Source organism: Podarcis filfolensis (genome assembly GCF_964270895.1).
Source record: "Podarcis filfolensis genome assembly, chromosome: 12".
Lineage (NCBI taxonomy): Eukaryota > Metazoa > Chordata > Lepidosauria > Squamata > Lacertidae > Podarcis > Podarcis filfolensis.
This window is the reverse complement of record NC_139614.1, coordinates 50,134,607-50,158,755: the sequence shown is the minus strand read 5'-3', so window position 1 is coordinate 50,158,755 and position 24,149 is coordinate 50,134,607. Positions and strand designations below refer to the sequence as shown.

Genomic DNA, 24,149 nt, shown 5'->3' with positions numbered 1-24,149 from the left:
AGCCCTGACCATTAGGTCTAGTTGTGACCGACTCTGGGGTTGCGGCGCTCATCTTGCTTTATTGGCCGAGGGAGCTGGCATACAGCTTCTGGGTCATGTGGCCAGCATGACTAAACCGCTTCTGGCAAACCAGAGCAGCACACAGAAACGCCGTTTACCTTCCCGCTGGAGCAGTACCTATTTATCTACTTGCACTTTGACATGCTTTCGAACTGCTAGGTTGGCAGGAGCAGGGACCGAGCAACAGGAGCTCACCCCGTCGCGGGGATTCGAACCGCCGACCATCTGATCGGCAAGTCCTAGGCTCTGTGGTTTAACCCACAGCGCCACCCATGTCCCCATCTCTTCTCTACTCCCCAGTTATTTCCTCACACGAACCTCCAATGCCCCTCAGCTTGCATTTTCAGAGACAAATGGCAGGGGGAGAGAATTGAAGAAAACCTAGTCCCTGGGTCCCTTTGCAGGGGAGAATATGAGGGCAGGGGGAAGTCTTAGGCACCCACTCCTGCCTGCCACTCCCTGATGACTCTGCATTAACATTTCAAGGGAAACCCCCTCAAAATGCACCATCTGCCCTAAACCACCTTTGGGTGGGATTTTTGAGATGAGTGCAAAATAACAAGCACGTCCCCTGCCCCACCCATACGATTCGTCCATCCACCTTCACTCCCCGCCCCCCCTGGCACCCCCAGCTAAGTGGCGCCTTCCCCTCGCCGACTTTCACATCACCTCAACTTCCCTTTTCAAGCAGTTCTTGAGAACCCGTTTGGCTTTCCCTCCCATTGCTTAGCTTTCAAATTCTATCTTTTGCCTCTCGGCCTGAAAGAGGAAATGAGAGGATTTCCAAAAAAAGCCGAGTTTAAGAAAACACGCACTGTCTTGACAGTGGAACGGACTCCCTCGGGAGGTGGTGGAGTTTTTAAAGCAGAGGTTGAGTGGCCATCTGTCGTGGGTGCTTTTGTTGAGATTCCTGAATCACAGCGGGTTGGACTAGATGACCCTCGGGTCCCATCCAACTACAGTTCTATGATTCTACATAGTCCTGTTACCGCAAACATGAACCATCAAATCTTTTTGTTCAAATAAAACACACACACACCCTAAATGCTTTTTCCACCTCACAACCCCGTTGCTAGCGTAATATTTAATGTGAGAGAGGAGGAACAGTAAATGACAGGCACAATAAGTGCTATTAGCCCTGCTTCCAAGTCTTCTCCACTGGCTGACTCAGGATTGTTTACTTACAGCGCAACCCTGCGCACGTCTCCTGAGATATGCAGTCATACCTCATGTTACGCATGCTTCATGTTACGTTCTTTCAGGTTACGTCCTGCGGTGAACCAGAAGTACCGGAAAGGGTTACTTCTGGGTTTCGCCACTCGCGCACACACAGAAGCGCTAAATCATGCTTCGCGCATGCGCACAAGTGCCAAATTGCAACCCACGCATGCGCAGACGCACCGCTGCAGGTTGCGCTCTTTTCATGTTGCAAATGGAAGAAGAAGAAGAAGAAGAGTTTGGATTTGATATCCCGCCTTTCACTCCCTTTAAGGAGTCTCAAAGCGGCTAACATTCTCCTTTCCCTTCCTCCCCCACAACAAACACTCTGTGAGGTGAGTGGGGCTGAGAGACTTCAGAGAAGTGTGACTGGCCCAAGGTCACCCAGGAGCTGCATGTGGAGGAGCGGAGACGCGAACCTGGTTCCCCAGATTACGAGACTACCGCTCTTAACCACTACACCACACTGGCTCTCACTACACCACACTGGCTCCGGAACGGATCCCATTCGCAACCAAAGGTAACACTGTAAATATTATTGAGCTTAATGGGACTTGCTCTCCAGTGCAGGGCTGGAAAACCTCTGGCCCTCCAGATGTCGCTAAACTACGACTCCCATCATCCCTAGCAGCATTAACGAGGCAGATAGCCAACAGGTAAAGCTGGCCCCCGGAACCTGCACTGTGAGGAGCTGGGGTTTTAAAGAATATAGCCTTCTTCCACCACCCTCCTTTCATTCAAATCACATTTGTAAACTGAACTGTGCCAATTTCAGCTTGAAATCATGATCTGAGGTTGCCTTCTTATCACTTGGACATGGGGCTTTCCCGCCCGGCCTGAGATTCGAAACCGCAAGCCCTCAAACCTTTGCCACAAATCTGCCGCTGATTCAGCCACCTGGCAGAATACCAGCGCCTGCCTCCCACTAACCTAGTTGTGACGGCTCTGGTAGGCTGAGATCCTGTCTATATTTCCCAGGCTCCGCTCCTCTCCTTGTGTGTACGTGTGTCTGTGTGCGTGGGGAATCGCTAAGATGAGAATCTGCGTTCCTAGTTCGTCTTCGCCGTTTGAGAGCCGGATGAGAAAACAGCCGCGAGAAAACAGGGTCAGCATCAGACCACCCAAACAGCTTAGCTGTCAAATGAGGGGGGAATATGGGAGAGACGAAGGAACAACTTAGCAACATTTGGAAGGTCTAGACAGGCCTGTTATTGTTGGCTTTCCTAGCAGGCTATTAGTTGGGAGAAAATTTGCCGTAGGTTCCAAGGATCTGCTTCCATCAACAATGGGAAAAGAAACAGAAACGCCCCGTTTTGAAAGATTTAGGGGGCAGATGGTTGGGGGCAAAAGGAGGAAAGGGTTTGCAGAACGCTATATTTTCAGAATATCGATCCGAAAAGACCACCAGGGAGTTGTGGTCCCCTATCTATTTTAAAACTTGAAAACACAACAGGACCACCTGTGAGTTTGGTGGTCCTTTCCCAAGGACTTAGGCTCAAACGTGGTTTATGTGAGGATGGGAGACCCCTGCAGTCCAGAGGGCACCAAGTGATCACTGAACAAAAGCCTCAGCATTCTGCAGTCACGGATTAAAACCTAGGATTAAGATAAGAAACTGTAGTCGTCACAGTCTTGGCTCTTTGTGGCTGCTAAGAGCAAACAATGACTGCTAACACGTCCTGTTTGTACAAATGCTGCCTTCACTTTTTACTGCAACAGCAAACAGGCAGCCAGGTGGCTTCAAGTCTCAACTTCCTTGGTGGAATCTATGTACATATAAAAAAACCGCTGTGAAGATCCCTTTAAAAAAAAAAAAGTTTGGAAAAATACATTGAATTTTGCATAGCTCACTGTAGCCATCTAGTGTCATATTTGTATACTGCATGTCACAATACATTTAAAATGTTTTATTTGCAGCTGTGTAGCCGAATCCCTTCCCTGTGCAGATGTGTGGTAGTGTTTGATACAACAAAGGACATATACACCATATGTTCACATTCCCCCTTGCCTGCAAAAAATTGTGGAAACTGTAGTTCCCCCCCTCACAGGACTACAATTCCCGGTACCCTGAACAAACTACAGTTCCCAGGTTTCTCTGGATGGGGGGGTGCTTTAAATGTTTAGCTTTGGCCTAGCATGTGGTAGGGTGGGACGCGGGAGGCGATGTGGTTTAAACCACTGTGCCGCTTGGACTTGACAATCGGAAGGTCGGCGGTTCGAGGCCCCATGACGGGGTGAGCTCCCGTTGTTCGGTCCCAGCTTCTGCCAACCTAGCAGTTCAAAAGCATGCAGTGCAAGTAGATAAATAGGTACCGCTCTGGCGGAAAGGTAAACGGTATTTCCGTGTGCTGCTCTGGTTTCGCCAGAAGCAGCTTAGTCATGCTGGCCACATGGCCCGGAAAAACTGTCTGCGGAAGCAGACAAACGCCGGCTCCCTCGGCCTGTAAAGCCGCAACCCCAGAGTCGTTCACGACTGGACTTAACTGTCAGGGGTACCCTTATCTTTACCTTGCATGTGGTATACATTTTACACATTCCTCCAGGGAGCTGAGAGATATGATACGATATTCTTTATTGTCATTGTCCCATACAGAAGAACGAAATTGAAAAATCGACACCCCAACCTGGTTAGCCCCCTAAAAACTCTGATACGCCATTTTTAAATACAATATACTCCCATACAGAGAGGCGCCATTTTGGGATTTGTACATGTGGAGAGACATCTTTTTCTTGAGCAGGTGCATGAACACATGGAGGGCCAAGCAGAGAGGCTCGGAGGGCCACATTCAGCTTATGGACCTGAGATTCCCCAGCCTTGCACTACAGTATAGGGACTGCCATCTGTTGCCTCTGCCCATCCCAATGACAAACACATGTCACTAGTAATAAAGATAAATATAACGGTGGAAAACAGCACAAGTGGGCCTTTAAAAGGAAGAATATCGTTACTAGGCCCACACACTGTGCAGATAAAAAACCAACCAACCCAGAAATCCCTCCTCTCTCTCTCTCTCTCGTAATGAAATACTTGGGCAGCTGTTTTTCCTGGACCTTACAAGCGCTGTGTTCTCCGATACGACTAAAAGAATATTTGAGTTCTAAAACAGGGATTTCCCTCCCCTGTTCCCCAGGCTAGCTTCCCCTATCACTGCAATAAAACCATAACCAGAGGGGTTTGCAAATCCGTTGCCACGGCAACCGCCCTGCGGTCCAAAACAGAGAAGGCCTGAGGGAAGGCCGGAGTGGCCGCGTTCCTTGCATCCCACTCGCTCCTGGCTGAGGTTTCTGGTTTCTCGTACACGGGGGGGGGGGGGGCAGGGAGCAGCGGGAAAGCAGCTGCATCAACACTTTGTGCCTTCGGCGTGGCGTGCGAATCGCCTTCGGAGCCGAATTGCACAAGGTTGATCCCCCGCAAACACACCCCGTTCCACCTTCCTCCTTTGTTCGGGAGAGGAGGAATCTCAGCAGTGTCAGGGATCCAGCCCACTGACTAACTTCTGCATTTGGTGGTGGGCATGCCATTTGTGCCTGTTGTCTTTGTCCATGGAGCTTTTATGGTGCTGGAGGAGACTCTTGAGAGTCCCATGGACTGCAAGAAGATCAAACCTCTCCATTCTGAAGGAAATCAGCCCTGAGTGCTCACTGGAAGGACAGATCCTGAAGCTGAGGCTCCAATACTTTGGCCACCTCATGAGAAGAGAAGACTCCTTGGAAAAGACCCTGATGTTGGGAAAGATGGAGGGCACAAGGAGAAGGGGACGACAGAGGACGAGATGGTTGGATAGTGTTCTCGAAGCTACCAGCATGAGTTTGACCAAACTGCAGGAGACAGTGGAAGACAGGAGTGCCTGGCATGCTCTGGTCCAGGGGGCACGAAGAGTCAGACACGACTAAACGACTAAACAACAACAACTGCCCTTTGTGAACAAGCGGACCCACAGCTGAGAGCCAGCTGCCCGCCAATCATCCCAGTCGTTTAATCACAGAATTGTAGAGTCAGAAGGGACCCATCTGGAATGCAGGAATATGCAGCTGTCCCATACGGGGATTGAACCTGCAACCTTGGTGTTCTCATAGGAATCTCATGGGTAAATATGGTCAAAAGGATGTTGAATTGGATGGGACATTATATACTAGGGATCGGCAAAGCTTACCGGGCATGGGCCGGCTCACTCCCGCAGAGATCCTCTGTGGGCCGGGCCGGCGCAGCGCAATGCTCGAAATCACTTCTGTGCATGCCCAGATACCGAAAATCGCTCCTGCGCAGAAGCTTCTGGGAATGCGCAGAAGCGATTTCCAGGGTCTGTGCATGCGAAGAAGCAATTTCTGGAGCCGAGGAAGAGAGTCCCAGCGCCATGCTGGTTTAGCGCAGTGCGCGGGAACTCGCCGAACAAGCAGCTCGGTTCAGGGGTGGCTTGTGGGCCAGTTAAAAGGCCTCCGTGGGCCGCAGGTTGGGGACCCCTGTTATATACAGATGAAACTGAGCATCCCATCCAGATTTAAGTTTAGAATCTTGGTTGGAGCAAGCCATGGGAAATCCAGCTAGATGGTGGGTTTTTTAAAATTCTCTTGTTTGATTAGTTTATTATCTTGAATATGGAAACAGAGTCTGTTAACCTGGATAATTAGTAGTGGTGCTGCTATTTAAAGAGCCACCCACGTAGCGGTCAAAAGTAAACATCAGCATTCTGCTCAAAATATCTGTATGTTATCACTCTGGAATAGCATGCAAAAAAAAAAAAAGACTGTGGGAGTAAAATTAGTTCAACTTTAATTAATATTTAGGATTTAGGTCTTTGTTGATTTGCTCCTATACATGGTAAACGAATGCCCAGGGTTCCTGCCCCTTTTAATTGTCGGTTACACATAGGAGGAATGCTGACAACTGAGGCTTGCAATGCTGCCCGTGTTCAGCTTCAAAACAACAGCCAGGTGAGAAACAGTAAGGTGAGACAGCCAGGTGAGACATTCAACGCAGAAAAGGTGACACCAGCACAGACTCTGATGGAACTCATCTAGAGAAGCTAATGTTTGAAACTGATAATGGCTACTTATAACAGCACAATGCTCTTGAGAAGGGTGGTTTTTTTAACGGTATCAAAATCCTGTTAAATAAAATACCAATTTCCTAGAATGAAAGTTGGCAAAGTTCACAACTCCACTCCCCACAAACCAGGCAAACCATCAACAGTTCAGACAGTAGAGTATGAGCCTCTTAATGGGTTTTGGGTTCAAGCCCCGCACTGGGCAAAAGATTCCTGCATTGCAGGGGGCTGGACTAAATGACTCTTGTGGTCCCTCTACCATTCTATGACTCTACCAGCTCATGCAAATGCACAAGATGGATAAAATATGGACAAAAAAGCAGGTAACACGCCACACACCCCGTGCCTCAAAAAAGCAAGCTACCCCTCAACTATGAAAGTCGGGGTTCTCTGCAGGCCCTAAGGTTGTTGCCTGATGCAACCCACTATCTTTTATTTTTATTTTTAAATATTTTTTATTGAATGCTTTTATGTTACAAAAAACATTACAACCATACTACCACAAAATATAACTGAGAAATAAAAATTACATACATCAATATTTTGTTTGTTATTTGTTATTTACCGTCTTATTTCCTCCCAAACATTCCATACAAAACACACACCCGCACAAACACAAAGAATAATGAAAATAATGAAAATAAATATTTTTCCCCTTTTATCTTACAACATCTTTTCTTCAATTTTGACTTCCTGTCAAATCCCTTCGCATATGTTTTATCTTGCAACTGAATGTACACAAAACAATAAACCTTTCTATATAGATTTCCCAATGCATTCAGAAAACGTAATAAATCCTTAATTGTTGTCCACCATGGAACCCACACTCTTTAAAGTGTCACAATCTGGGGCTGACATCTATTGTGATTAAAGTCATGGGCATCTAGCAGCAAATGCAAACTCTGCCTGTTGGTTCTCTCACTTGATTGATGGCCCATGTACCACACAGAAGTTTTGGCAGAACTTAAAATGTCCGCCATTGTGCTCTGCCACCAGCAGGAAGCCAAGGTTGGAAAAAGCAAGGGAGTCTTACCCATGGTCATATCTTCATCAGGTCTGTATCCCACGAGTCGAGGGCACTTGTGCCGTACAGGCCTTCAGGTTCAAGGGCTGCTCCTGTGACAGGAAGAATGAAGATTATTAGACAGTGAACCTTGTAGACGGACATGGCAGAGTCAAACGTGGTCTCATCGCCTGTACCAAAAAAGCATCTCATCGTGACCTTTATGTGACTGAAAACCACAGCATTTTGCCTCCATCCTCCCCACGTGCTGTGTCTTCCTGTCACCCCTTTGGAGGCAGAACAACATATGTCACTACAGTCTGTTAATTCAGACAGAGCACCAAACCATGGTTATTGCAAAGTCACTACAAACCATGGTTTCCCATTCTCAATTGCTGGGCAGGCACAAACCATGGTTTGTCAGGTCAAACGTCACGCCAAACCGTTGTAATACTTCTTTGTCTGAATTGGGCTCACGGTAGTGTGTCCTGCCCTAAATCACTGAAGGAGCAGTCGTTTTCAGCAATCAGTTGAACTATTTCTAGGGTTGCCATATGCCCTCCTTTTCCAGGACATGTCCCCTTTTTCATGGGTATGTAAAATGAGAGTTGCCATAGCGATCCATAGTTTGAAGCAGAAGTCGGCAAATGTGTCCTCTTTTTGCTCTTCAAAATACAGTGGACGCTCGGGTTGTGAATGTGATCAGTGCGGGAAGCACGTTTGCAACCCACAGCATTCGCAACCCGTAGTCTGCGCACTCACGGGTCGCGATTTGGCACTTTTGTGCATGCACACCGCCAAAACCCGGAAGTAACCCGTTCTGGTACTTCCAGGTTCGGCGCAGTGCGCAACCCAAAATTGAGCAACCCGAAGCATCTGTAACCCGAGGTATGATGTACGGCAACCCCAATTTCACTAGGTGCCAGACAAGTGCTGCTTCTGTGTGCCGAGGCCAATGCTACAGCAACCAACGCTTTAGCGGCACCTAGTGGCAGAACACAAACATTGCAACACCAACAAAATACCTGCAAATTCCTACCTAGAAAGGAAGCTCCTTTAACATAAAACCCCCAGGTATCAACTTGCAGATAACCAACCACAGTAAGATATGTACACTAGTAAACTCACCCTGAACCCTCCCTCTCTCTGCATTTTCTTCTTAGACCTCATAATGAAAACTGTAAACTGTTCACAAATAGGCATGACAACCACAGATAACACAGAAATCACTTCAAGGTGCAATCTAAAAATAATGTTGTAAACACCCGAGACATCTTCAGACTCTAAAGCAAGTACAAGGATATTTATTCAAACCTATTTTGAGATATTTGGGCAGGAAGAAGAGATAGATGCATCAAGCCAATAATCTGAAATGGACATCTGAAGCTAAACATGTTGTTCCTTTCGCTTGCTGCTACTTCCTATCTGAGAAACCACATGGCTCTGTTTGGGAACCGAAACCCAGCTATGCCGCCACACATTCTGTAACTTTAAGCAAGAGGCAGAATGACGTATACGGCTTCAAAACAAACCCTGACCGAAAGGGTGACAGAATTCATCAAGGCTGGAGACAAAAACTTTTAAGTTTCAGGCCTGTCCCTGATAACACCACATGAAAAATTCCCCTCAAACGCTGACGGAAATGGAATTTGGAAACAATCTACGGGAGATTCAAACTGTGCATCTATGGGAAAGATACAAATGCGGACTGCAACAAAATGTTGCAGGGTGGAGCGCTTCTGTTCAGGGTCCCAAACAAGCAGCTTTGCCTTCTTCTAGAAGACTCCATTCTGTTCTCCCTCCCTGGGTTTTCCTCCCCTCTCCAGATCCTCAGCATTTGGTGGTCACTGAGCATTTTCTTTTTTCTTTTTTTCAAAAAAATTTGTATTCATTTTATAACACAAATAAAAAACACAAACAGAAAAGACAAACAATACAAACCAATTCTTGTCATATCCTTATTTTCCTAAACATTGTTAAGTGGGCTTCCCCAAGTCCCACCTATCTGATTTTCATTTTACTTCATCTTTAGCAGTTTACATATATCATAATTTCTAACCATCTTTTTCTTTTCTCCACACTGACTTTGACCATAAAAAACTTCACATTTTATCACTTATAAAATACACTACCTTCTACTTCTAACCCTACCGCCTATATCCACTTCCAAAGCTATTCTAGGATTTAAATATTAACATATTTTTTTCAAATATTCCTTAAACTTCTTCCAATCTTCTTCCATCGCCTCTTCTCTCTGGTCTCGGAGTCTCCCAGTCAGTTCGGCAAGTTCCATATAGTCCATCATCTTTATCTGCCATTCTTCGATAGTTGGTAAATCTTGTTTCTCCCAATTCTTCGCTAGCAATACTCTCACAGCTGTTGTGGCATACAGAAAAAAAGTAGCATCCTTTTTGAGGATTTCACCCCACACTATACCAAATAAATAGGCTTTTGGTTTTTTAATAAATGTGTTTTTCCACACTTTTTTCAATTCATTACAAATCCTTTTTTTTTTAAATAGATTTTTATTGATTTTTCAACATATATTAAAACACAATACAGAACAATACATAAACAAACATATAAACACGTATAATTTCTTAACCTCTTTTTCTTAAACCTTATTTCAACGACTTCCCCATACCTCCCTTTTCTGCATCCCTATTTTGAACTTTTCCAGCAAACCCTAATTTCAATTACTTATAATTCCCTTTCTTTAATCCTTTTTCTCTTACCCAATTATTTATCACTGCAATTCTGTTTCACATTACCCATGACATTTTAGCACTCATTAATTTTACAACAATTCTTAAGATAAACTTTAAATTTCTTCCAATCTTCTTCCACCGTCTCTTTCCCTTGGTCGCGGATTCTGCCAGTCATCTCAGCCAGTCCCATATAGTCTATCACCTTCGTCTGCCACTCTTCCAGCGTGGGTAGTTCTTGTGTCTCAATTCATTACAAATCCTTTCCCAGAAGTCGTTTACCTTGGGGCACGTCCACCACATATGGTAAAAGGTTCCTTATTTTTCTTTACATTTCCAGCATTTATTATCATGAGTATGATACATTTTTGCTAACTTCACTGCTGTTAAATACCATCTGACACTGAGCATTTTCAATCCTCCTTGCGTCTCTTCCTCTCCAATTAAATTTTTCCCAACTTCTGAAAATCTTGGGGTTCCCCCAAGCCTATTGACACCAACTTCTTGCATGTGGGTGGTGGTGTTTTCGCTATGTAAGGATCCACCTGACAAATCAGTTTGCGATTAGTATACAAGATCTGCTCTTGGAACATCTTTCCCATCACCACCGGGCAAGCCAGGCACAGGCTGCAGCTGCCAGCTGCAATGTGAGCTACTCAGGAGGAGAGAGGGAGCACCGGCAAACACATGCCTGTCTCTTGCCAGGGTGAAGCAGTTTCAGTCTAAGATGCTTCACAGCTGAAGCAACAGCTCCCTTGCAGCTCCAAGCTGCTGCACTAAGCCTTCCTGAGCAGGAGAACTGGACACTGGGCTGTGATGTGGCTGTAGTCTCTGGGAAAACCCCTGTTCTTCAGGCAACTCATTGGCTCACCCTGAATCTGGGTCACAGCAGACTCAGCTCACCCCCCTTGGCTGCAATATCTTAGTTCCCTCTCCACACCGCAATATCTAGTCTCAATCTGACCCTGCCTGAGAATCCAGCATTGGCACACACAATATCTTGCGGCATGCGATCTTCTCTGTACAGTGGTACCTCGGGGGTTAAGTACGGTACTTAATTCGTTCTGGAGGTCTGTTCTTAACCTGAAACGGTTCTTAGCCTGAAGCACCACTTTAGCTAATGGGGCCTCCTGCTGCTGCCACGCCGCCGGAGCACGATTTCTGTTCTCATCCTGAAGCAAAGTTCTTAACGCGAGGTACTATTTCTGGGTTAGTGGAGTCTGTAACCTGAAGCGTATGTAACCCGAGGTACCACTGTACACCAAACTTAAGAGGCAAGTGGCCTGTTTTGTACACTTGCAACTTCTGGTGTCAAAGAAGCACTTCTTCTAGACGGGATTTTCTGTTTGTGTATCCACATACTGACTGGCCTGGTTGCCGCATAATGCTAAGCCAAACTAAGTACAGTGGTACCTTGGGTTAAGAACTTAATTCGTTTTGGAGGTCTGTTCTTAACCTGAAACGGTTCTTAACCTGAAGCACCACTTTAGCTAATGGGGCCTCCTGCTGCCGCCGCGCCGCAGGAGCACGATTTCTGTTCTCATCCTGAAGCAAAGTTCTTAACCTGAGGTACTATTTCTGGGTTAGCAGAGTCTGTAACCTGAAGCGTATGTAACCTGAAGCATATGTAACCCGAGGTACCACTGTACAGTTGTACGCAGCTAGAAAATCATGGCCGCTTCACTTCCCTGTTACTCCTGCTGCTGCCACCAGGAGCTAACCCATGGTTTGGCCTGTTTCACTCTGAACAAACTATTAACTGTATCTTCTTCTTCTTCTTCTTCTTCTTCTTCTTCTTCTTCTTCTTCTTCTTCTTCTTAATTTATTTATTTATACCCCGCCCATCTGGCTGGGTTTCCCTAGCCACTCTGGGTGGCTTCCAGCAAAATATTAAAAACACAGTAAAACATCAAATATTAAAAGCTTCCCTAAACAGGGCTGCCTTCAGATGTCCTCTAAAAGTCAGTTCTTTATTTCTTTGACATCTGGTGGGAGGACATTCCACAGGGCGTGCGCCACTACCAAGAAGGCCCTCTGCCTGGTTCACTGTAACTTCACTTCTTGCAAGGAGGGAACCACCAGAAGGCCCTCAGCGCTGGACCTCAGTGTCCGGGCAGAACTATGGAGGTGGAGACGCTCCTTCAAGTATACTGGACCGAGGCCGTTTAGGGCGTTAAAGGTCAGCACCAACACTTTGAACTGTTCCTGGAAACGTACCGGGAGCCAATGTAGGTCTTTCAAGACCGGTGTTATGTGGTCTTGGCAGCTGTTCCCAGTCACCAGTCTGGCTGCCATATTCTGGATTAGTTGTAGTTTCCAGGTCACCTTCAAAGGTGCATAGAGCGCATTGCAGTAGTCCAAGCAGGAGATAACCAGAGCATGCACCACTCTGACGAGACAGTCCACGGGCAGGTGGGATCTCAGCCTGCGTACCAGGTGGAGCTGGTAGACAGCTGCTCTGGACACAGAATTGACCTGCTCCTCCATGGACAGCTGTGAGTCCATAATGACTCCCAGGCTGCACACCTGATCCTTCAGAGGCACAAAACCGAGGTTTGTTCTTGGTTCACCACTCATGGTTTGTTTGCAGGAGACGAACAATGAGAATGGTTTTGCAGGTAACACTAAGCCAAACCGTAACTTAGCTTCCGGTAGTGCAATGACAGCAGGAACAGGAGGAGCAAAGTGGTTTTGATTTTGTAACTGTGTACTGTACAGTGGTACCTCAGGTTACACACGCTTCAGGTTACAGACGCTTCAGGTTACAGACGCTTCAGGTTACAGACTCCGCTAGCCCAGAAATAGTACCTCAGGTTAAGAACTTCGCTTCAGGATGAGAACAGAAATCGTGCTCTGGCGGCATGGCAGCAGCAGGAGGCCCCATTAGCTAAAGTGGTGCTTCAGGTTAAGAACAGTTTCAGGTTAAGAACAGACCTCCAGAATGAATTAAGTACTTAACCCGGGCTACCACTGTACCAGTATGCTTGTTCATTCACACTTAACCATGGTTAACGAGAATGAGGCACTGCCTGATTCATGCCAATATTCCCAAGCACGTCTGCAAACATGCATGTCTTATGAGAAGTCACTGGCTGTTTATCTATAACTGAAGCTCTCTTGTAAACTGGCACGAAATAAAAATTACAAAAAGTGCCGATTTGTTCCAATCCGCCGATCCATTTTTTAAGCAGCTGCAAATGCAGGTCAGTGCAAGCTGAAAAGTCATCCGGATTTAATTTAATTTGCTAACAAAAAGGGGCTTTCCTTTGCTTCCTAAGCGGTGTTGAAGCAATAGACCGAGCCTGGAGAATTTAACAAGCAAAATAGAGAGTCAAACGGAAAAGGAAAAGAAAACTTTTCTTTAAAAAGATTCCACCACACTAACTTTCAGCAAGTTTCCGGGAGGCCTGCCAGCTAATGCGCAGGAGGTTGTGTGTGTTGTTGTTTTAAAATGTACTGTGGTACTGCTCAAAAATATTATTGCCAGAGGGTTTTTTTCTAGCGAACTTGGGGCCAGCAGAGGGATAGCACTAGCAAAAGCAATAACCAAATAATGAGAAACGGTTTCAAATGCAAGCTTAGGCGCTGAAGAAACAAACTGTGTAGGGTTTGAAAAAGCGAGAAATCATCATCATTACAGTTTATTTGCAGCTGAACAATGAAACTTGCAGCTGGACACCTAAAAACAGCTTAAAATTAAAGACTGAACTTTACTTAATGGATGGTGGGCATATATACTTCCGCTATACGTGTCTTGCTAGCCATAAGTGCTCACAACATCCTCTTTTTGTTGTCTGTTAATCCCCATACTGTAAAAATATAGTTTTAAAGTACATTAACATCTACAAATACCAAAGTTTTGACCGGTACAAAATTGATACAGACAACTTCACACCAAAAGAATATATCATTGAGCAAGCCTGCATCAGATGAGAATAGACAACACTTTATTGTAGAGGTGCTGTGGAGCATATCAGATCTTTGGGGGGGGTTGCTGTTAGCGGTCCCAATAACCCAAAAGCACTTGCATATGAAGACCCCCAAACCCCCTCCAAAATAAATCACACAGGACACAGAATATTTGTTTAAGATTTTTGGCGTTAATTTGGCCACAACATTATTGATTACAGCATGTGAGTGGTTGCTTAGGCATTGGTTCGGACTACCTGAATGGGACATGGGTTAAACCACAGAGCCTAGGGCTTGCCGATCAGAACGTTGGCGGTTCGAATCCTTGTGACGGGGTGAGCTCCCGTTGCTCAGTCCCAGCTCCTGCCAACCAAGCAGTTCAAAAGGACGTCAAAGGGCAAGTAGATAAATAGGTACTGCTCTGGTGGGAAGGTAAATGGCTTTTCCGTGCGCTGCTCTGGTTTCGCCAGAAGAGGCTTAGTCATGGTGGCCACATGACCCGGAAAAACGTTCTGCAGACAAACGTTGGCTCCCTCGGCAGTAAAGCGAGATGAATGCTGCAACCCCAGAGTCGTTCGCAACTGGACCTAACGGTCAGGGGTCCCTTTACCTGAACCTGAACCTGTACTGGCAGGAACAGGACTGACAACTGGAACCTCCAGAGGTCAGTAAGGGGAAACATACTGGGGAGCACAGAGGCAGATGATGGGGACTGTAGTCCAAAAACAGCTGGAGGCCCAAGTTTGGGAGCCCCTGGGTCTAGATGCATTTGGGATTATGCGCAATGATTCCGTCCTGCAGTAAACTTTCAGATTGCCCTATCACTCAGCACAATCATAATGAGGAAGAAGGCAATTCAACCGCTTTATATTCCTGCACTTGGGAGGCTGTCCTGTGCTTTTCAGCTACACACTTTCAGACCCTTACGGGACTTTTATGCAGAAGTTGTCGAGCGATGGAATGTGCGTACTTGGCGTATCGACTTCCAGGTCTGACTCATCTCATTAATTTCACTACCATCTATGGAATGAGCATGCCTGAGTCGCGAGGGGTTTCCAGGATGAAGGCGGCTGGAATTTCAAAAGAATATTTATAAGTCCTGTGCGCGCAACTTTGTATATATTCAGAGCAACTCATCTTCCAAATGCACATGAAGAATCCGAAAGGAAGACTAGCTTTAATTAAAACACTGCATCGGAGAAAGGGAGCCTGTGGTGGACTACAATTCCCATAATCCCTGCCCACTAACCATGCTGTCTGTGGCTGATGGGATTCGGAGTCCATCTGAAGAGCCACAGATTTCCTCATCTCTGCACTAAAGCAGGCTTCCTCAACTTCGGCCCTCCAGATGTTTTTGGCCTACAACTCCCATGATCCCTAGCTAGCAGGACCAGCGGTCAGGGATGATGGGAATTGTAGTCTCAAAAACATCTGGAGGACCGAGGTTGAGGAAGCCGGCACTAAAGGCACATGTTTCTAGCTCTCAAGGTTGGACAAGCCTATCTAGCCTGTTGGTGTGTATTTTAGTCTGCTTTTAGTTTATCGCTTTTTATTTTTTAAAAATTGTTTTAAATAGTTGTTTTTAACTGATTTTACCAATAATGTTACTGTTTTATTCATTTTGTAAAGTGTTTTGAGGCTTTTTTTTTAAATAAGAAAAACAAATCAAGCTGTTGAAACATTTTATGAAATAAATAAATACATAACAAATGCAAGCAGGAATAAAAAGGGGCAATATTGCAGGACTGGAATTACTGGGCTCCTCTCTAAAGGGTCAATTTAAGTTTCTCATCTTTCTAATCATAAGTGTAGTTCTCCCCAGTTCCACATCAGCATGAGATTATTTTTTTTAAAGCCATCATGCAAATTTAACAGCACGTTAGCCCTAATTTCTCCTGATGCACATCTCTGTATGCAATTTTCCCTAATATGCGTATGTTGGCAAAGCAATTTTCCTAAACGGAATGTATTTTGCTAAATGTTACATTCACACATATATATATATATATGTATTTTTTATGGGCACTTTATCCCAGTATATGCATTTTTGTACATTTTTTGTACACTGGAGATCTGACCTGCAAAATTCAGAGAAGTGTGGATTTTGAAGGACACTTGTGTTTTGGTTCTCATAGCGTTCTTGAAAGTGAAAGTTAGGTAGGTCCACCTTTTAAATGTGAACTCACTCAGATTTTGTTCCCATCCCCACACCCACCTCTGACGGGGGTTAGACTAGATGGCCCTTGGGGTCCCTTCCAACTGTATAATTCTATGATGCTACGATTTCCTTTCGCTCGTGTTGTCCTGCTGATACAACCACCAACACTTTGATTTATACACACCCTGCCTTCAAATATCCAGTTCACAATAACAGCATGGGCACACACCACTAAAAATAAACTGCTTTTATTTCCTCACATTTGCAAAGTGGGTGACATTAATTTTTATTTATATCAAATTTGTATGCCACCCTTCACCCGTAGATCTCAGGGCGATCCACAGTATAAAAATACAATATAAAAACACAAAATACATAATAAAAACAAGAACGAAAAAACTCACAAATCCGCCCCCACAAGACATCTGTGACTCTCTTATACCACAAGAGTTTATCATATTTGTGGTTTCAAAATAGCGGGGTGGGGGCGGGGACTTCTCCTCAGCTGAGTGGCTGCCATTACTTTTAGAGTAGAGGTGTGCAGACTTTGAGCTTCTGGGATCCACTTTGATTTTTACTAGGACGCCCAGATCCACATACAAAATCGTGGCTCAGCTGAGCGGACGTGTTCTAAGGATTGATGGAGACCTCCAGGCACATGTTCAGCCCAGGAATCTATAATCAGTTCCAGAACACAGCTCAGATTTTCCCCCCCCCCCTCCACACAAAACCCCACTCTCATTCCCGCCACAAGAATTCTGTTTCACCGGCCTGATTTCAGAAAACTTCCTAGTTATTTCTGTTGGAAGCTGCAGTTGGAAACTGCTGCTGCGGACCATTAAGAGATCTCTAAAAGAAGTTCCTGATTTACATTCTGTTTTACAGCACTCTGAGCAGGCGCTCCTGCACTTGTGAACTTATTATCCTCTCCATGTTGGTGGGACTTATTTACACGTCAACCACCATTAGGCTCCTTCGTGGCTGCAAGGACTTAAGGCTCAGATACGTCCCCCCGATCAGAAACTGAGAAAGCAAACGCCCACAAACACCCACTTTGCTTTTCCAGGAAACGGGCACATTCAACAGAATTAATCCAAGCTCCGCAAAGCTCCTAGGATGTGAAAGAGGAAATGGGAATTTCAAATTCCGCCTTTCGTTCGGCGTGCGTTTTCAAGGGAGAAAATTATACTCCTCACCTCATGGGCAAGGGGGCAGTAGGACTCAGAGGGTTTATGGACTACAGGAAACAAACTCAAGGGTGCCATTGCACCGATGGGTAGACACTCCTTGATGTACACAACTGGAAATTTTATCTGCAATGGGTTTTATTTTTTTATGGAGAACCATTTTTATCGTTTTCATCATACAGCTGACTAGGTTTTTATGGGGGAGGAGGAAGCATCTCGAGATGTTTAGACAGTCTCTCTCATGATCTTGCTTAGTTTCTGAATCTTGGTCTTTGTCGACGTGTCGACGAATTGCTGACAACCATTCCACCCAAGATTGTTGGGTCAGTCTTTATCTCCAGTTTCCGTATTTCTCCTTTAGCTAAAAAGCCATTCAAAGCTGCCTTCAACTCCGTAAGATTAGCTTCATCCAAGGGCTGGGCAGCGGTTACGGAGCATAAAACTTCTCCGCGGAATGCACTCATAATCTTAGCAAATGCAGAAATTACACTTGGCATGTTTTTCAAGCGAACATTTTCAGCAAGCAAATTGATAAAGTTGACAGTGACAGGTGACACTTTCTCTTTAGCTAAAATTTCATTCACAGTCTTTCTGAGTACGGAAGTACAGTACAGTACGTTTCCGAGCCCAATTCAAAGTGTTGGTGCTGACCTTTAACGCGCTAAACGGCCTCGGTCCAGTATACTTGAAGGAGCGTCTCCACCTCCATAGTTCTGCCCGGACACTGAGGTCCAGCTCTCAGGGCCTTCTGGTGGTTCCCTCCTTGCAAGAAGTGAAGTTACAGGGAACCAGGCAGAGGGCCTTCTCGGTAGTGGCACCCGCCCTGTGGAACGCCCTCCCACCAGATGTCAAAGAGAAAAATAACTACCAAACTTTTAGAAGACATCTGAAGGCAGCCCTGTTTAGGGAAACTTTTAATGTTTAATAGGTTACAGTGGTACCTCGGGTTACATATGCTTCAGGTTACATACGCTTCAGGTTACAGACTCCGCTAACCCAGAAATAGTGCTTCAGGTTAGGAACTTTGCTTCAGGATGAGAACAGAAATCGTGCTCTGGCGGCGCAGCAGCAGCAGGAGGCCCCATTAGCTAAAGTGGTGCTTTAGGTTAAGAAAAGTTTCAGGTTAAGAACAGACCTCCGGAACGAATTAAGTACTTAACCCGAGGTACCACTGTATATGAATAATTACTGTAAAAATGTGAAGGGATTAGCAGGACTGAAATAAATCTTGCAACGATAAACTTTTCTGACCAAAGAGAAAGGGTTGACTCTAAGAGTAGAAAGGTCAGAAATGGATGGTCTAAAGTGCGAATATAAAGACTTGAAAATAAAAAAAACCAGTTGAAGGGATGGAAGGAAGTCATGTGCCCGGCAGGGCAAAGTGTGTGTTTGTCTGTCAACGTAATGTTTGAAATATTGTGTTAAAAAAGGAATCAATAAAAATAATATTAGAAAAGAAAAGAAATAAAGGCACAAGAAACAGCCGCGAGCACAAACAGGGCGAGAGGGCTGCGTTCCACATGCATCGGCTCAGCCAACTTTTTCAAACTTGCTGCCCACACAGCACACACATTCCCGTTCCATGTGACACTCCTGCAAGTGTTAACTACACATAAAACACACACACAGGCAGCGGAAATATTTCAAAAGCTACGGCTGCAGTGACTCAGGCCTAGCAACCCTGATGTAGAAACCACAAAAGCCAGTAAATGTATAGTGTGGGAGGATAAGTGAAAGCTGCAAGAAACTGGGTTTTCTTCTTAAAGCTTTGGGGTAAAAAGCCTGGACCATAGACCAAAATATTTCAAGGGGCAGGGGGGAGAGAGATGCAGACCCTCCAATTGCCCCTATGTTCCAGGGACAGTCCCGAATTTACAGAAGCCGTCCCGGTTTCTGAGTTGATCCTGGAAAGTCCCGCTTTTCATTAGGACGTCCCTATTTTCATCGGAGAAACGTTGGAGGGAATGGAGTTATGTGACACACACTCACCGAGCCAAGGAGATAAGGAACTAGACAACCTTTAGAAGACTTCTGAAGGAAGCCCTGTATAGCAAACTTTGTAAATGTTTAATATTTTATTATGTTTTTATATATGTCGGAAGCCGCTCAGAGTGGCTGGGGCAAACCAGTCAGATGGGCGGGGGAGAAATAGTAAAAATTATTATTATTATTATTGAACAGGACATACCTATTTTCTTTCGAGAAATGTGTTGCATCAGAAACCAAAGCAAAATAGACGGCCTTTATAGCTAAAATTTTGCGAACAGGGCAATCCTGACCTCACCTACTCAGAAGTAAGTCCTATTGAATTGAATGGGGCTCCCTCCCAGGAAAAGGGGAGGGTGAAGAAAGCACCCCAAACGTATGACCTGGAATAGCTCAGTTGGTAGAGCATGAGACTGTAATCCTATGCACGGAAACTCTAGAATGAGCCCCACTAAATTCACTGTAATTTACTTCCCAGCAAACCTTATTATTATTATTATTATTATTATTTAAAACTCCCTCCCTTTAATTTAACCATAATATATAATTTTAAGAACACCGTTTAAATTTTAATAACAGTGTTTTAAAATGTAAGTGCTGAAGAGCCGTCAGTCATCCCGGTGCCATTGCATTTATTAGCTAGAAGCACCGTAATCAGGTTTTCACTTTCCTGAACAAGTGGACTGAATACAATAAATTCCCCTTAAGTCATCAGGGCTAACAAAGAGATGGCGAATCTGCGCCTCTAAAAATGGGGTTGAACTCCAGATCCCATCAACTCCAGCCAGCATGCCCAGTGGTCAGGGATGGTGGGAGCTGTTGTTGGCATGCATCTGTCTCAAGAGACAATGGAGTGTGCCTCCGGAGGGCAAAGCCAAATGGCCGCCCTAGCAGCACCCAAGTGACCTCCCCGGGGTGCAAGCCTGGGCAGTGGGGCTGGAGGTCCTGGGCTGCTCAGATGACAAGACCCCTCTCTCGGTTTCACTGATGTGGTCCAAAGGAAAGCAGAGCAAGACGTTTGGCACCAGTTTGGCTGCAGGAGTTGCAGGAAGGAGGCATGCAAGGCACCGTCCAATCGCCTTAGGGCTTTATGTGGGGTTTCCCCCTTGTGGGAATCTTCAGGGTGGCAGGAGAGGATATATTGTTTATTAATATCCTTCCTAACTTGCTCTAAGGGACGCGGGTGGCGCTGTGGGTTAAACCACAGAGCCTAGGACTTGCCGATAAGAAGGTTGGCGGTTTGAATCCCCGCGACAGGGTGAGCTCCCGTTGCTCGGTCCCTGCTCCTGCCAACCTAGCAGTTCGAAAGCACGTCAAAGTGCAAGTAGATAAATAGGTACCGCTCCAGCGGGAAGGTAAACAGCGTTTCCGTGCACTGCTCTGGTTCACCAGAAGCAGCTTCGTCATGCTGGCCACATGACCCCGAAGCTGTACGCCGGCTCCCTCGGCCAGTAAAGCGAGATGAGCACTGCAACCCCAGAGTTGTCCGCGACTGGACCTAATGGTCAGGGGTCCCTTTACCTTTAACTTGCTCTAGCAAGTTCCTTTACTTAGCAGAGTTGTGCAGCGGAAGCATGCTGGGTCCATAACCCTTTGTGGGAATGTTCAGAGTGGCAGGAGAGGACATATTGTTTATTAATATCCTTCCTAACCTGCGCTAGCAAGTTCCTTTACTTAGCAGAGTTTGCATTCCCCTTTAAACAGCAGAAAACTAGTTGCAAACTCGTGTGAGTTTCTTAAGACAATACGCAATTCAATCTGGCTCGTCCGGATTGAAATGTGTTCTAGTATTTTCCTGGTAAGACCCCTTGAATCCCTCCTAAAAGAATAAAGACACCACAGTCTTATTCATAAGCAATAAAAAGAAAGTTTACTCGTGATCAGGCAGAGCACAGTGTGATCCCTGAAGGCAGGCTTAAGGCTTAAAGCAGGCATGCCCAAACTTGGCCATCCAGCTGTTTGCGCACTACAGTTCCCATCATCCCTGACCACTGGTCCTGTTAGCTAGGGATGGTGGGAGTTGCAGTCCCAAAACAGCTGGAGGCCCAAGTTTGGCCATGCCTGGCTTAAAGTTACAAATATACACCCACAGGTTTACCCCATAAGGGAGATGGCCTTGGAGGACTGCTTGGCTGGCAGCCAGCATTTCAGTCCAGGAAGTTCACAGGATGAAAAGAAGATGGAAAAGAGAGAGAGTGACAGCATGCCTCGTCCTTTGACCAGGTCTGGGAAGGTCACGCCCGCCCACTAGTCACATGCAAGCAAGGATGCTCCAGGCCAGGAGGAACAGGAAGTTTTGACTGGCTGGACCAAACATTCCCTTGCATGTCCACTCTAGGAAAACAAGGAATGTTGCACTTGACTGCTCCCACTGGATTACGTCCCATACTCCTGAGCCTTTTCTTCTCCCAAAGATACCTTGCAAGGCAGCAGAGTTTTAGGATCAGAGACTTCCTTCTCCTAGATGGGCTTCCTTCCCAGGTGGAAAACCTCCCATCTGCCCCTCACTTCCCTCTACGGCACGTGCAGAAACCACCTTCTTGACCACTGACCCTTTATTGGTCTCGTCCACTCAACCTGCTGGACCCTGTCTTTGCAGGCATTGTAAACCTAACACACTGGCTACCCTCACCTGGTTTTGCCGGCCAGTCTAAGCCATTTCCCAGGGTATGGCCGTTGTCTCATGCTGACAGCATCTAGGAACCACGTCGTGTCCCCCACCAGAGGTAATACTCCTCCCCCAATACCCCAAATAGTCCCTGCCCAAGCTTAACAGCATCTTCAGAATTAATGGTGTTTCAACCTCTTTGCATTGCCTATGTCTAAACGTGGAATGTAAAATCTACTGCCTCACTAGAATACAAGCTCGTTTAAAACAACAACGATAAACTGATTATTCTTCTTTCTGCCCTATGTGGACAGTATTTCTGCTTTCCAAATATACAGGCCTCACACTTACCTGGGAGTAAGCCCCCACAAAGCATAGTGGGGCAATTTTCGGCAAACATGTTTAGGTTTTGCAAAGTAATGACCAACATGGAATTGGCATGCTAGTGACTTATGACAGGACAAGATTATTATACCCTTGTTGCTGGGACGTTAACCACTGGCGTATGAGACATTTTTATTTAGTTTGTATAATTTATATACCGCTTGTCTGTAAAAAACAAAAAAAAAAGCCTCAAAGATTGTTTCCAAAAAGTAAACCCAATAAAATTATCAACAATAATTTAAAACTTTTTGAAAGGCTGGTATAGAAGAACCGACATTCGGGACGGCCTAAGAAAAATTTCAAGCTCTATAAATCCAACCAGTGGTCTGGCTGACATGTGATAAACACAAAATGTGCTTCTGGAAATGTATCTTGCCTCCGTACTTCTCGTGTTGTCTCAGTTCTTTTTTTATAAAGGGGCGAGGAATACTTAACACCTTCCTTCCACTCCTCGATCGATACCCATTTTTGAAGTCAAATTCCAATTTGGGCGACAGAGCGCAGTCCTTCGTAATGAGCTCTGAGCGGCTCAGTGTCATATCGGGCTGTTTGAAACAGCAACTCCTAATTGGCCGCCCATCTCAAACGTGCCAGACGCCTATTGACTGGGCCGGATTCTGCATGGCTTCAAGGAACTTCTAATCCTTGAAGAGTTCCTGAAAGCGTGCGCTTTGTTTAAACTTCTTTTTTTTTTGCTTGGACCCTGAAGAAAATAACCCGGGTGTGAACAAGGAGACAGTTGTTACATAAACAAGAAGAAACTGCTGTTGCTCTGTAATAATCAATGTGCAATAACTGCAGCTCTCTAAGGTGGCCTCTGATGTAGGGGCAAAGGTGTTGAACTGCTTTTCAAAAATTTTGAAGTTTTTAAGCTCTGGCTTGGACCTTCCTTTTGTTCAGCTCTACCATCGCTGGCCACTGAGAGCTTTCCTGGTCCCTAAAGGGCTCTCTACCTGTGTTTTATTTTATGTATTATATACCACTTTTATCTTCCAAGTGGGACGCGGGTGGTGCTGTTGGTTAAACCACAGAGACTAGGGCTTGCCGATCAGAGGGCTCAGTGGTTTAGACCACAGCGCCACCCGCATCCCATATTGACCTTCAAAGCCCTAAATGGCGTTGGCCCTGTATACCTGAAGGAACGTCTCCATCCCCATTATTTAGTCAGGACACTGAGGTCCACCTCCAAGGACCTTCTGGTGTTTCCCTCAGGCTGGTTTCAGGGAACCTTGTGATGCTACAAAGCTCCAGCCTGTGGGACAGATCCTGCTACAATTGCCTTTGGCCTGCAGTTTGTAGCACATGTAGCTTGTGGAAAAGAAACATGAAGTCAGGTGCTCAGGCTCTGGGGTTGCCAAGCCCCTGACGGGCAGCAACCTAGTAGTCCTCCTTAGTAATAAATGGTCAGGGGTGAGGATGCACAGTGGATCTGGGCCATTTGTAGGAGCCATGTCATGAAGTCACCCGATTCCCAGGCCCAAGAGGAATTCTGAGGCTCTAGTGAGAGCGCCCTGGCTTCGGCTGCAATTCCTTCCTCTGGCTAGCAGTGCAGGGAACCAGCACCTGACCCACAAGGCTCCCAGCCCATTTTGAGCACATCTTGGGATGCATCTACGCCAAACAATTTCATGGTGGTTGTTTCACAACTGGAAATCTCGCCCTGCACCAATCTCATCCCGAAATTAAAATGACGAAAGCAAGCCTGGGACGACAGGATGACAAACAAGGCTACTGACCGGGTACTCACATGACTACAAAAAGGAAATCACGATGCTCTGTTGTTGGCAAGAGTGAGAGGTTGCCTCTGTGTGTGTCTGTGCGTGCTGAATTAGCTCATCTTCAGAATTATAAGGAAACCCGAGCACACCTGCTCAGTATGATTGTTG

At 45.8% G+C, this 24,149-nt stretch overlaps 1 protein-coding gene across 2 annotated transcripts in view; it reads right to left on the bottom strand.

Annotated features, from left to right (window-relative positions):
* Positions 1-24,149, bottom strand: part of LOC310746046 (mitogen-activated protein kinase kinase kinase 3-like) — a 109,419-nt gene that overhangs the window by 61,801 nt on the left and 23,469 nt on the right. For both annotated transcript variants that reach the window (XR_014540476.1, XM_083579672.1), the window contains exon 2: positions 7,357-7,439. Coding sequence is in view for 1 of the 2 variants with exons in the window: in XM_083579672.1 (XP_083435798.1) it covers positions 7,357-7,366 (10 nt within the window). In the remaining variant the exon portion in view is untranslated. The remainder of the gene's footprint in view (positions 1-7,356; positions 7,440-24,149) is intronic.